The sequence below is a fragment of the Stenella coeruleoalba genome (genome assembly GCF_951394435.1).
Source record: "Stenella coeruleoalba genome assembly, chromosome: 15".
NCBI lineage: Eukaryota > Metazoa > Chordata > Mammalia > Artiodactyla > Delphinidae > Stenella > Stenella coeruleoalba.
In genome coordinates, this window is record NC_137161.1 from 15,549,789 (window position 1) to 15,564,592 (window position 14,804).

Genomic DNA, 14,804 nt, shown 5'->3' on the forward strand with positions numbered 1-14,804 from the left:
CCTGCTATACACAGAGAAACAGAAATGTTGGGAGGGGGACTTCAGATACAAAGTAGGGTAAGAACGAAGTGTGGAATGACGGGAAACAGACACAGGGACACACACATTCCCCCACGTGTTCAGAAATAACCCAGGGTGACACACACATATACACACACATACACGCGCGCCGTGTCGGTTTCTCTGTGTGCGTTCTTGAGTGGGTTGGTGTACACTCTTACGGCCACGTGTCTGCATGTGGCTGGCACATGCCCAGACACACATGCCCATTTAGCCTCAGAAGCACAGAATGACAGCTGTGTGGAGACCCATGGCAACACACAAATATAGACACTTAGACATACATTAACATACTGTGTCTTCACATTTTCCTGTGTGTGTGTGTGATTTTCTGAGTATGTGGACATCTGTGTCTGAATTACGCAGATATATGTAGGAGAGAAACATGTGGGCACACACTCTGAGAAGCACACACAGAGCACCTGTACCTCTGCAGGTGTGTGCACGTGTCTGTCTGTCTGTCTGTCGGCAAGTCAGGGAGGAAGGGGACACCGTCGTTGAGTTGGGAGGAGGGAAGCCAGGAGAAGACCAGTAGGAGGCGTCCTGGCCTCGCCCTGTTTCCTGGCACACAGGCCCCGCCCCCCATCTTCTTGCTGAGTAGGATCGCGGGGTTTGGGTGGCACTACTGTCCCCTGATGGGTCAGTCAGTGAGCTCTGCTGAAGGCCCTGGGGTCTGTCAGCTCATCCCAGACTCTGTGGGGAGATGGGGAAGGTCCCACTAAGGATCTGCCTCCACCTCTAGCAAACCCACAGCCCCTCCAGGGCGGTGGGAGACGGAGAGCTTGCCGTGATCTCAAGGATGTGGAGCACAGAGCCAAGAGGCCGCCCCAGGGTCAAAGGGTGCCCGGCGTCCCCAGCCCCGCCTTCCGGCTCTATGCGCAGGCCAGTCCCTTACCCTCGTGCCTTAATCCCACGTGCTCTAATCCCACGTGCTCGGTGTGAAAGCTGGGAGAGCAGGAGCCGCGGCTTCCTGGGCGGCTGAGGATTAAGACCAGTCTCAGGGCAGACACCCATTCATCCAGCAGTTAGTAATTAAGCACCTACAATGGCTGGACTGTGTTCTCAGCCCTGAGGCTTCAACACGCCACACAGTGAAATGCATTGTCCTCACGGAGTTTACCTTCTGCGTGGAGGAAGCTAGTCAATAGACCAGTAGTGCAGAACGTGTCAGGGGTGGTAAGTGTCAGGAAGAAAGCCAAAGCAGGGCGCTGGGTGGAGAAGGGCCTGGGGTGGGAGGGGCCAGGAGATGATCAAGGAGAGCTTGGATAAGATAACGTCTGATCACAGAGTTGAAGTGGAAGCGAAGGTGTGAGCTGCTGACGGGAGAGGGAATAGAAGGGCAGAGGGCCGGGAGAGGGAATAGAAGGGCAGAGGGCCATCCTCATAATAACCCTGCTTTCCCATTTTACAGTCGAGGAAGTGGAGGCACAGGGAGACTAGTAATTTGCCCAAGGTCTCACAGCCAGTAGAAAGAGATCCGGGATTTAAACCTGGGCAGGGTGCCAGTGGTCTAAATTGGTGGTCCTCAATCAGGGGTGATTTTTGCCCCCCCTCCCATCCAGAGGATATTTGGCAGTGTCTGGAGACTTTTTTTTTTTTTTTAATTTCAATACGCGGGCCTCTCACTGTTGTGGCCTCTCCCGTGTGGAGCACAGGCTCCGGACGCACAGGCTCAGCGGCCATGGCTCACGGGCCCAGCCGCTCCGCGGCATGTGGGATCTTCCCGGACCGGGGCACAAACCCGTGTACCCTGCATTGGCAGGTGGACTCTCAACCACTGCGCCACCAGCGAAGCCCTGGAGACATTTTTGACTGCCATGACTGAACTGGAGGGAGGGTGCTACTAGCATCTAGTGGGTAGAGGCCAGGGATACTGTTGGACCTGCTACAGTGCACAGGACAGTGCCTGACAGCTAAGCAGTAATGCATCCACATGGCCAGTTGTGCTGAGGTGGAGAAACCCTGGTCTAAATCCATGAAAAGCACTTGACAGAGAATATGCCACATAGTAGGTGCTCGGTAACTAGTAGCTGAAGAGGAGGAGGGAGATGATCTGGAGAAGGTTGCAGGGGAGAAGTGAATTCAAGAAACAGTGCATGTTGGACGGACCTAGAGAATGTTATACTTAAGTAAGTCAGACAGAAAGACAAATACTATATGATATCACTTATACGTGGAATCTAGAAATAATACAAATGAATCTACATACAAAACAGAAACAGATTCACAGACATAGACTTATGGTTACCAAATTGGAGAGGGAGGGAGGGAGGGACAAATTAGGAGGATAGGATTAATAGATAGATACAAGCTACAGTACATAAAATAGATAAGCAACAAAGATTTACTGTAGAGCACAGGGAATTATATTCAGTGTCTTGTAACAATCTATAGTGGAATATAATCTGAAAAAAAAATAACTGAATCACTTTGCTGTACACCTGAAACTAACCCAGTATTTTAAATCAATTATACTTCAATTAAAAAAAAAAGTACATGTAAATGAATCTGCCAGCTAAGAGAACTCATGGGATTTCTGTTTGTTGGGTGGGTGTAAAGGGCAGGGAGGGTGGGTGCAGGTGAGGCCGGTGGTGGGAGGAGGTTGAGGGACTGGGGATGGGGATGGTAGAGGCCGAAGCTGGGCCGCCACCAGCCTTTGAAACACTAACCAGAGGACTGGTCTCTCTGTCCCCTGCCACCCCATGTCTCTCCCCCCATCTCTCTTGGCCACTCTGCCCAGAAGGGGACAGCCGGAGGTTGAAGGGGGCCATCCAGAGGAGCACGGAGACGGGCCTGGCGGTGGAGATGCCCAGCAGGACGCTGCGCCAGGCCAGCCACGAGTCCATCGAGGACAGCATGAACAGCTACGGCTCTGAGGGCAAGTGAGTGTGGGGCCCGCAGTTGTCTTGGGCATGGGGTGGGGAGGGAGGGACAGAGCAGCACCCTCCAGGATCCCTGGGTCAGCCTCAGGCTGGGAGGGGTGCTGACTGAGGGCTCCTGGGTCATCCTCATCCTCAGAAGGAGGTGGTGAAGCAAGGTTGCTCTGAGGGAGTGCGATGGAGCATGGACTCTGGTACCCAACTGTCTAGATCTCAGTCCTGGCTCCACCGCTTACTGGCTGTGTGATCCTGGGCAGGTCACCTCTCTGTGCCTCAGTTTCCTCGTCTGTAAAACGGGGACAGTACTACCAGCCTCATAGGGGGTGTTATGAGGATTAGATAGGTTAATATTTATAAAGCACACGGCACAGTGGCTGGCAAAGCAGTGTCAGTAAATGAAGAAGGGGGTTGGAAGGGGTCTTGTTAGGATCGTTGTTATTTCTTCTTTACTCTCTTAGTTCCTGAAATCCCAATTGGTTTTTAAAAATGTGTACTACTGCTTGATGAGGAGTTTCACACACATCAAGTCATAAAACATTAGGTCCAACTGGCTCCTTGCCTGTGTTTCTCTCCCCCAGCTGTACATCAGAATCGCTGGGAACTTGCTACAAATACAGATCTCAGGGCCCCAAGTCCAAGCTGCTGAATCACACTCCTTGACAGTGGAGCCTGGGAATTCCATTTTTAAAAGGCTCCCTGGGAGAAGACCAGTCTAGACTGGGGTTCTCATTGTTGGAGCAATCATGGACCCCTCTGAGAATTTTGGGAAAGCTTTGAGCCTGCTTTCCCCTGATAAATATACACATACGCACCCGAACACAAACACACACTCATTTTTTTTTTTAATTTTTAAAATTTCATTTACTTATTTTTTTGGCTGCATCAGGTCTTAGTTGTGGCACACGGATCTTCGTTGCGGCGTGCGGGGCCTTTTGCTGATGCACGTGAACTCTGTAGTTTGCGGCACGTGGGCTCTCTAGTTGAGGCGCTCGGGCTCAGTAGTTGTGGTGCGCGGGTTTAGTTCCCCTGAGGCATGTGGGATCTTAGTTCCCTGACCAGTGATCAAACCTGCATCTCCCGCATAGGAAGGCGGATTCTCAACCACTGGGCCACCAGGGAAGCGCCCACAGACACGCATTCTCACACGCACAGTCGTACAGACACACTTGGTGTAACTGTAGTGGGTTCCTACATTCTCCTAAACCCCATCCCTGGCAAGGAAACTTTGATCCAAAGTGACTTCTTAATTGTACAGATGACCAGGGCACTCAGAGAGGTTGTGGGGCTTGGCCTGGATCACACAGCAGGTTAATAGGTCTGGAACCCAGGAGTCCCGACTCTCAGCCGGGGCTTGTACCACAGCACCCCATCGCTTCATTGTCTCAGCCATCCTTGGCCAAGGAGGACAGGGGTATCACCATCCTTGTCAAGCACAAGAGGAGACTGGGGCTTGGAAAAGTTAAGTGCCCTGCTGCCCAGTATGATAGGCCCTGGACGAATGTGGCTGTTTAAATGTAAATGAATTAAGATTAAATATTCTTTTCCTCTGTTGCATTCGCCATATTTCAAGTGCTCAGTAGCAGCATGTGTCCAGCACCAACTGTATCGGACTGTGCAGACGTCGGCCATTTCCATCATCATAGGAAGTTCCATTGGACAGTCCTGGCTGAGTGGCTTGTCCAAGGCCAGACACCCAGCCAGGCCGCTGGGAGGTGGGACTGGGGCTCAGCTGCCACCTTCTGCTCCCGTCCTGCTTCTGGCCCTGCCTCACAGCTAGGGGCTCTGCCGCCTGAAAGCCTTCTCCCCCTCAGCCCCTCCTAAACGGGGCGTCTCCGGTCTCTGAATGGCCTTGCCTTGGCAGATTCTGCCGGTCCACCCACCTCCTAGGGAGACTTTCCAGAGGGCGAGAAGAGAAGGAGGACAGGCGGGAGGGAGAGGGAGAGAAGGAGGACGAAGAAGAAGGGAACAAATGTTTTCTTTAACCTAAGAAACTTGGCAAGGCAGCAAAACTTGGAGGAGGATATTCTAGGAATCTGGGTAGCAGTAGGTCCCTGCTGAGTTTCAGGGGGTCAGGAGATCTGGGTACTAGTCCTGGCTTGGCCACTGACCCCCTGAATGGCCTTGGGCATGTCTGTAGTCCTCTAAGCTTTAGGGAGGCGGATAAACATCTCGTCTGTTGGCCTCGCAGACAGGTCAGAAGACCAGGTCACGGGGGCGGCAACATGGTGCAATGAACAACAGCAGGGGGTCAAACCCATATTCCCATTTTACAGAAGAGGAGCTGAAGGCTCGGAGAGACCACATGACCTGTCTGAGGGGAGCAGCATAGGAGGGTGTCGTGGAGAAGAAATGAGATGATGCCTGCATGTGACAGGTGCTTGGGAGGTGCCTCCTGTTGTCATTTGCTGTCATGTGATTTAAGGGACCAGAGAGTACGCTATGTTACAGATGTGTTCAAAGCCAGGACTCTGGAGTCGGACAACCCTGGTTTTAGCCTCATTTCTGCTTCCTAAGAGCTGTGTAGCTTTACGGAAGTTACTTTACCTCTCTGGTCCCAGTTTCTTCATCTATAGAAAGGGGTCCATAATAGTACAGACCACTAATAGAGTTGTTGTGAGGATTCAATGAGTTAATATATGTAAAACACTTAGAACAGTGGCTGGCACATAGCAAGCATTATTATTATTAGCTGTTGTTATTGTTGTTTGTTGACTCAGCCACTGTAAGTTGAGTATTTTGCTCCTTGTGGCCAGTTGCATCCTAGTAGATAGAGTGAGCCACCCCCATTATAATTGTGTCTAGAATGTGCTTAGCACAGGATAAGCACGGGATAAATTTTGGCTGTGATGATTATGGTTATTAAAAGGTTTGCGGTGGGTGTCTTGAGACAGTTGAGGAAGGATCAGGTGGTTTGGAGGGTGATTTGTCCAGGAGACGGGAGAGTCTTGCCCTCGCAAGAGGGGCTGAGTCTTGGTGGAGCCCAACCAGGTGCTACCCGCTTCCTCCAACACCTGGGTGAGGAAAGGAAGTCGAAGGGACAGGTGGGAACATTGAGCTGTGGTCAGCCTCCTCTTTGTTCTGGAGGTATTTTGGGCACTGGCAGGACCCAGATGCCAGGCTCTGAAACAGGAGGGGGTGTGACTATCCTCCCCCTGGGCTCCTGCCAGCCCAGCTGAGGCTTATAGGGAGCCGGCATGTTTGAGGAGCCCCTGCCAGCCTGCAGCCCCTGGTGCTGCCGGGTGTGTTTATTCCTGCAAGTGGGCACAGGGGTTTTCATTTAGCACCTACAGTGGATTTTCATTTAGTACCTACAGTGTGCCAGACAATTGGGCCGGGCATCTCAGAGACCCTGCCTTCCACTGACCACGCAACTAGCAGTGTGGTGAGAGATGCAAAGGGCAGGCACAGAGAACTTTGGAAATGCTGCATGCAGCCAGGTCTCAGGGCTGGGGAACGAGGGCTCCCTACAAGGGTTGGGCCATTCTGCCATTGACAGTGCTTGGGCTCCAGGCTACACGATACCAGTTACAGTGGCTTTAGCCCTTGCTATTCAAAGTGTGGTCCACGGCCCAGCAGCATCCCCCGGAAGCTTGTTAGAAATGCAGCATCTCTTGGGACTTCCCTGACAGTCCAGTGGTTAAGAATCCACCCTTCCACTGCAGGGGGCACAGGTTCGATCCCTGGTCAGGGAGCTAAGATCCTGCATGCCACGTGGCATGGCCAATAAAAAGAATAAAAAGAAATGCATCATCTCAGGTTTCTTTTTTTTTCTTTTGCTATTTAGCAAGGTAGTATTTTTATTTATTTATTTTTAAACAAGTTTCAAAAGATTTTTTTTTAATTGGGATATAGTTGTTTTACAGTGTTGTGTTAGTTTCTACTGTACAGCGAAGCAGAGTTCCCTGTGCTGTACAGCAGGTTCTTACTAGTTATCTATTTTATACACATTAGTATATATATATATCTCAATCCCAATCTCCCAATTCATCCCCCGCCCCACTTTCCCCTCTTGGTGTCCATATGTTTGTTCCCTACATCTGTGTCTCTATTTCTACCTTGAAAACAGGTTCATCTGTACTATTTTTCTAGATTCCTCATATATGCCTTAATATACGATATTTATTTTTCTCTTTCTGACTTACTTCACTCCTTATGACAGTCTCTAGGTCCATCCATGTCACTACAAATGACCCAATTTTGTTCCTTTTTATGGCTGAGTAATATTGCATTGTATACATGTACCACATCTTCTTTATCCAGTTGTCTTTCAATGGGCATTTAGGTTGCTTCCATGACCTGGCTATTGTAAATAGTGCTGCAGTGAACATGGGGGTGCATGTGTCTTTTTGAATTATGGTTTTCTCAGGGTATATGCCCAGTAGTGGGATGGCTGGGTGGTATGGTAGTTCTATTTTTAGTTTTTTAAGGAACCTCCATACTGTTCTCCATAGTGGCTATATCAATTTACATTCCCACCAACAGTGCAAGAGGGTTCCCTTTTCTCCACACCCTCTCCAGCATTTATGGTTTGTAGATTTTCTGATGATGCCCATGCTAACCGGTGTGATGTGATACCTCATTGAAGTTTTGATTTGCATTTCTCTAATAATTAGTGATGTTGAGCATCTTTTCATGTGCCTCTTGGCCATCTGTGTTTCTTTTTTTGAGAAATGTCTATTTAGGTCTTCCACCCATTTTTTGATTGGGTTGTTTGTTTTTTTGATGTTGAGCTGCATGAGCTGTTTATATATTTTGGAGATTAATCCTTTGTCCATTGATTCGTTTGCAAATGTTTTCTCCCATTCTGAGGGTTGTCTTTTTGTCTTGTTTATGGTTTCCTTTGCCGTGCAAAAGCTTTTAAGTTTCATTAGGTCCCATTTGTTTATTTTTGTTTTTATTTCCATTACTCTAGGAGGTGGGTCATAAAAGATCTTGCTGTGATTTATGTCGAAGAGTGTTTTTCCTATGTTTTCCTCTAAGAGTTTTATAGTGTCCAGTCTTACATTTAGGTCTCTAATCCATTTTGAGTTTATTTTTGTGTATGGTGTTAGGGAGTGTTCTAATTTCATTCTTTTACATGTAGCTGTCCAGTTTCCCACCATCACTTATTGAAGAGACTGTCTTTTCTCCATTGTATATCCATGCCTCCTTTGTCCTAGATTAGTTGACCACAGGTGCGTGGGTTTACCTCTGGGCTTTCTATCCTGTTCCATTGATCTATATTTCTGTTTTTGTGCCAGTACCATGTAGCCTTGATTATTGTAGCTTTGTAGTATAGTCTGAGGTCAGGGAGCCTGATTCCTCCAACTCTGTTTTCTTTTTTTCCAAGATTGCTTTGGCTTCATCTCAGGCTTCTAACAAGATCCCCAGGTGGTTTGTGGGTTAAGGTTGAGAAGCTCTGGCTTAATGGTAGTAATGTTCTAGAGCTAACACTATACAGAGCACTTGCTACGTGTGGGCACTGCGCTAAGCGTTTTACACGTATTGACTCATTTAATTCTCCCAATAACCTGATAACCCTGGAACTGTTAATATCCTCATGTTACAGACGAGGAAATGAAAGCCAAAAGAGGTTAATTAATTTGCCCAAGGTCACACAGCCAGTAAGTGACTTCAATTTTGGGGATTCAAATCTAGCATTTGAAGTCTGCCCTTACCCATTCTACTTGACTCTTTCCCTCCTTTAATGGCTGCATCTGTCAAGATTTCTGGAGGTGGATGCTTCCAGGATGGTTTGGTGGCTCAACGAGCCTGTCTTTCCCCTCCGCAGGCCTCAGCATGGTGGACCGATCCTGGTTTATCCCCTGGCACTGGGGAAGGGTTTTCTCTTCCAGTGCCCCTTTCTGCCTGATTGAAAATTTGGTTCTGTATGTTAAGGATGGAAGGGAACAGTTATGGATTGGGCAACCATCCAAGCTCCCACTCCCACCCCCGCCCCAAGCAGGCCCGTCTCCCCTAGATAAAGGGCAAGGATTCAAGCCCCCTGAGAACGGACCATGAGAACAGTACCTCCCCAGACCCCTCATCAATCCTGAGATACTCCCTGGTGACCATCTGTTTCGGTTTGGGTTCCCCAGAACCAGACCCAAGACATGGATTTGAGTGCAAGCAGTTTACTTGGAAGGTGATTCTGGAAAACCATGGTGGGGGGGCCCATGAGAGAGAGAGGGCAGGGGAGGCATCCAGCAACATGTGTGTTGAGAAGCCAGCTGCCACTGTGGGCATCCGGAGCTAAATCCTGATGGGGACTCTAGGAGTCAGTGTGGAACAGGTGCCTGAGTCATTTCCTGGGAGGCCAGGGAGCTGGAGTATTTATACTCCCACTCTCATCGGTTACTGGTTGATGGATGTTCACGTTTAACTCTCCTGCCCTTCCTGTGGCAGTGAGGGCTCTGGAGACCAGAGAAATTTCTTGGGGGCCAGAGAAACATAGCCAGAGGAATGAGGGTGCCAACAGTTAGAAGTCACTGAGCACTGACATGGTGAGGGTCAGGGCACGTGGGGGACAGCAGCAGCGTCTGCTGTGCTTTCTGAGTGCACAGCGCCACCATCTCCCAGCTGCCCGAACCAGACGACTCTCGCAGACACCTCCTGCTCTTTCACGCTCCGTATCCAGTCCATGATTGGGCTCTACTATTTCACTCCTAATCGTCTTTGACTCCATCCACTCCCCTCCCCTCCCCCAGCCAGGAGGCCACTCATCACTCTTGCCTGGATACCTGCAAGTCTCCTTTTTGGTCTAAACTGCACAGTCTGTCACTCAGCACTTACTTCCTCTGGATTCTGCCAGCTTCCCCCAGTCCGCAACTGTGTGCCCCCTGCTCCACCACTGAACCTCTACACTTCCCTCCGTCTCACCTCCAGATCTTTGCATACATTGCTCCCTCTACCTGGCACTCCCTTTCCTACCCCTGCTCCCTCTTTGCCCTCTGACTCATTCTTCCTCCAGATCTCAGCTAAGAACATAAGCTATATCTCGTGTGCCAACTTCAGCTAATCGATAGTGGCTCCCTGGAGCGCTGTGTTGAGGAGGATTCTGAAGTGCGGTCCGGGCTTGGCAGGAGTGTTGAGGTTGATTGGCAATGTCTGTCCTGGGAGTGGGCAGGGGAAGTGGAACGGCACAGGTCTGCCGTTCCTCTGGCTGCATCGGCAGCTTCCACAGCCTATTCTTCCCCCACCATAGCACCCAGCAGTTTGTCTTACTTCTCACGTGTGTGTCTCGTCTGTCCTACTAGACACTGAGTGTGGTGCCTGCTCAGCACAGGGCCTGGCCCACAGGAGATGCCCCACAAATTTGGATGAGTAATAGGTGGAGACTACGTACAGAAGTACATACACACACTTGCCTCTCCTTCCCGCCCCTCCCCAGCCTCCTTCATCACAGACCCAGGGTCTCGGCATCCTCCCCATAAACCCGAAGCCGTCCAGGCTGGCTGCTGGCGCCCCTCCTCCTCCTTCCCTCTGCCCCTTGTCGTCCTGTGGTGTCTGGGTCATCAGCATCCTGCTCCCCGGGTGTCTGGGTCACGGTGCCCACAGCTCTGGAGAGCAGAGTGTGAGCCGATGGCAGGGCCACTGCACCCAGCCTCAGGGTGGCTTCCTGTCAAGGCTGTTTCAGTCATCACCGAAGGCCCAGGAGGATGGGTGGGTGGTCAGAACCCCCTTTCCTTTTCCCACCTCGGCTACTTAGCGGTCATCGTGCCTGAAGGACAGGCAGGACAGGTGTGGGCGTGGGCTAGGAGATGGGGGTTTGGTTGCTTCTGTTTTATAAGCACCAGGATTTGTTGAGCACTTGACTGCACCAAAGCCTGTTCTGAGGCGTTCATCTCATTTAATACTTACAGCAGCACCAAGGGTGGCCTACCACTGTTCATTCCTACTTCCCCGAAAAGGAAACCCAGGTTCTGAGTGGTGAAGAACGTGTCTGTACAACCAGTGAGTGGGGGGAATCAGGATTCAAATCCAGGCCTGCATGACCCCAAAGCGTGGACTGCAGATCCCTGTGCTCTGCCCTGGGCAAGGCTAAGGTCCCCTCGGGACACAGAGACAGTGTAGCAGAGAGATAGAGTAGATGAACCCAGGAACCAGACTCCCAGGTTCAAATCCCAGGTCTGCCACTTAGCAGCAACATGATCTTGGTCGGGTTACTTAACTTTTCTGTGCCTTGGTTTCCCCTTCTGGAAAGTGGGTATTAATAATAAGTACCTAGCTTGCACAGCATTGTTAAATGAGGTTTAAATGAGTTAATACGGATAACTTAGTACTATCAGTGCTTGGCTCATGGCAAGCTTTTGATCAATAAAAAATAAATCAAATCCCTGGCTTCACACCTAGGAGCTACGCTCTCGTGGCCGGGGTGAGGGGAGGGGTAGGTTTGGGAATGTCTCGAATACTTGAGAAGCTGGAGTCAGGACTGTGTGATGCTGTGTCTCCTGGCATACAGTCAGTGCTGCTGCAGTGCTTGTTTTGCAAACGCACATTTGTTCCAACACGATTGAAGTATTCTGGAATAATTTGAGCACAATATAAACTTCGCCTTTGCTCAGGTGTGATTTCATCCACAAGAAACACGAGGTGAACTCGGGAAACTGCACCCATGTAGGAATGCACAAAACATACTCCTCGCTTCCTCCTGACCCCCCTCCCCCCACACCTGGTGTTACAGCTTCCCACCCGTCCATTTCAGACAGCCCTCCGTCACCACATTGCAGCAACTCACACTGCAGACCTGCTGACACTCATTTCCAAAAGCAAGCATCAGGCTGTCTTCACGGTAAAGCACCATATTTATTGTAGTATCTGTGCGTTTCTTAACCATTTTACACGTATAAGACTGTGCTACCGTTTTTATTATATCCCTGTCCTTTTTTTTTTTTTTTGATACACTTTTTGGGTGTTGTGCCCCTAACCGTGTTTTCCCCATAAGCTCTGTGTTTGACTGCAGGACTTTTCACTGCACTGTGGTTTTAGGAATGTATGTTTTGCGTTACAGCAGAACCGACTGTATTGCAGGCTCAGCGAGGCTGTGGGAGGGTGGATGGATGGACGATGGACATGTAGGGGCAGGTGGTGAATGGATGGACAGAGAGCCCGTGAACCTTTCAGAACCACATAACCCATACTCACCACGAGGGCTGGGCCGCCTTTTAATTTCTGATGAGTTGAGACAGGCGATCCATCTGGAAAAGAGTAGAAGTCAAAACCCCCGAATAACCCAATTATTTCTTTAACCATTGAGAACACGGGAAAACCAGAGGCCAAACTGAGCTCAAAGGTTAATAATAAAAGACAAATGGGTTTCAGCGCCACAAACAAAACTAACAGGATTTGAAAGGCAGGAAATCTCATTTCACCAGTAACACAAAATAAAAGGCCAGCAGAACAGAGGTTTTAATCCTGTTTCAGGTCTCTGCCTCCGCCTGGTGGCATGTGTCCCTTGGAAGAATCAGCTGCTGCAGCCACCCTGCTCCGCCTCCCACCCCACCGCAGATGACCTGGCCTCTTTGTCTCAGGCATCCAGGTGCTGCACTTCCTAATAGGTCAGGAATTGGAAGTGCTCTGAAAGCACCACAGAGGGCTTCCCTGGTGGCACACTGGTTGAGAGTCCGCCTGCCGATGCAGGGGACACAGGTTCATGCCCCGGTCCGGGGGGATCCCACATGCCACAGAGCGGCTGGGCCCGTGAGCCATGGCCGCTGAGCCTGCACGTCCAGAGCCTGTGCTCCGCAACGGGAGGTGCCGCAGCAGTGAGAGGCCCGCGTACCGCAAAAAAAAAAAAAAAGAAAGAAAACACCACAGAGAGGGAGAAGAGGCTCTCCCAGGCCAGGCAGCAGGGACCCGCTAGCCACGGCATCTCAATCCTTTACTCATTCAGCAGATGCTGTGTGCTAGGCCCTTTGCTAAGCACCTTGCCTGCGTCATCCTGTTGACTCTCCCCAACAGCTCAGCCAGGTGACTATAATTTATTTCCATTTTATACATGCAGCTCAGAGAGATTACCAAACTTACCTCAGGTTGCACAGCCCTGGAACCCAAGGTCTGTATTACGCCGAGTTCAGTCTCAACCAGTATATTTTCCCAGTTTGGGGACAGCCCAAGGGTCTGGCAGTAAAAATCTATTGAGTTCCTACTGAATAAGGCATGGTCTAAGTAGCAGCAAGTTTGTGGCATTTACTAATTCAGCACACTCTTTCCTACCCCTTTGGGAATGGATCCTATAAGCAGAGATTTTCAAAACATTTAAAACTGGTACAGCACAGGCACCCAGCAGTGGGAGGGTTGCACTTCTGTCTGTAGGGTAGGTGTGGGCTCGTTTGCAGGTAAGAAGATTCAAGTGCAGAGCCACCAGCCGCTGGCCAGAGGTCACACAGCAGGCACTTGACCAGCAAGGAGTAGGATCAGCTCTGACTTTGTATCCTCTGCCTTCCGTCCTCCAGGGGAGTCCCCGAGGTGGAGCGGGATCTCTGATGCAGTTGGTCCCCTGGCCAGCAGGGACCTACCTCCATTTTATTCTTCCTCCTCCAGCCCCATGGAGGATGGGGCAACCCGTTCAGGGTTTCTGGGGAGTCAGCCTGGTTCCTTGGCAGCCAGCGAGGCACCCTGGGATGGGAAATCAGGCCGCCACCCAGATATAAACAATCACCGCTGGGCACCAGGCCTACCAGTTCCCCATTGTCTGCTCAGAATCCCACCAGGAACTGAGGGGCAGACAGTGACGATGTTGGAGGAAACTTTCAGTTTCAGGCTGCAGAAGGCCTTGCTCTGCCTTGGGGGGCTGGGCCCCTTCAGTGCCTTAGATCCCACGAGGTACCGCTATTTCTCGAGCTTTTAGAGCCCAGACCCTCCTAAGAGAATGGATTCCAGACCCTCAGGAGGCTGGGGTGGAAAAGAAACGGGTGTGGAGGAAAGGCCAGGTCACCAGCTGTGAGCGGGTCTAGGTCTTAGCTTTCGTGCTGTTAATTCAGGTTCTTTGGGTTTGCAAGCAGAGCGGGTATCCATTTCTGTCCCCAGGTAATTAAGTTATTTTTCCCATGCTTTCTCTATAACACCGTTGCATGATTGTAGAGATAATAGGTTCGGAAGCTTGGCTGCCTGGGTTGCAATACTACTCTGCCATTTCTTAGTTTGGCCCTCTCAAAGGTGCAGTGGGAACATGTGCTCCTCTCCAGGGCATGGAGGGACACACAGAGCCTCAGAGATGCTCCAGGGTCATTTGACAAGACACTAGACAACATTTCTGCAAAGCGTCACGCCCTTTTCTCAGCTCCACCCAATAAGAAGCATGGGCACGAGTCCCCTCTGCTTTCAGAGTCCCCAAACCTCTGTGGAGTTTCCCATCATCCCTGAGCACTGCCAGCCCAACCTGGGGACCCAGACCTTCCTCAGTTCTCTTCCCTCCCTGCCTGACTCCCTCTGCTCTCCCTGGCTGGGGATTTGGGGTTGGTTTGTTTACTCACGGGCAAGACGGCCGGGTTTTGCACCTCTCCTTCCAAGACTGCTGCTTCTTAGATTTGAAACTCAAAAGCTAAGAATCTGACTGTCTCGTTCTCTGCATCCTACAGGGTCATCCCTTCTCTGAGGCAGTAGACCTAGGATACCGTGGCTCCTGCCTGAATGGGGAAAGGGTGGCAGCAGGTAGTAGGAAATCATGAAAATGAAAAAGTACTCAGGCTAAAATCTCAAATTATTATCCTTCCATTGACTCTGCCAATAACTTAAATCAAAACAGAATTTGTTGGAATGATTGTGGGACATCTCACGTGCTTGAGGAAAGAACTGGGTGGACAGGACTGGGTGGCTAGTAGTTGGGGCTCTTTTCAAGGACAGGCCATTCACACGGCTCAGTTCTCATGACTGTTGGTCTCCAGG

General features: G+C 50.4%; 1 protein-coding gene across 4 annotated transcripts in view; it reads left to right on the forward strand.

Moving 5' to 3' along the window:
• The window catches only part of RIMS4 (regulating synaptic membrane exocytosis 4), a 62,906-nt gene that overhangs the window by 38,269 nt on the left and 9,833 nt on the right, over nucleotides 1-14,804 (forward strand). For 2 of the 4 annotated variants that reach the window (XM_079943742.1, XM_079943743.1), the window contains exon 2: nucleotides 2,804-2,942. In XM_079943742.1, the coding sequence (XP_079799868.1) occupies nucleotides 2,804-2,942 (139 nt within the window). Of the gene's footprint in view, nucleotides 1-2,674; nucleotides 2,943-14,804 lie in introns of those variants that run through there. The other 2 variants (XM_079943741.1, XM_079943740.1) reach the window with 2 other exon arrangements.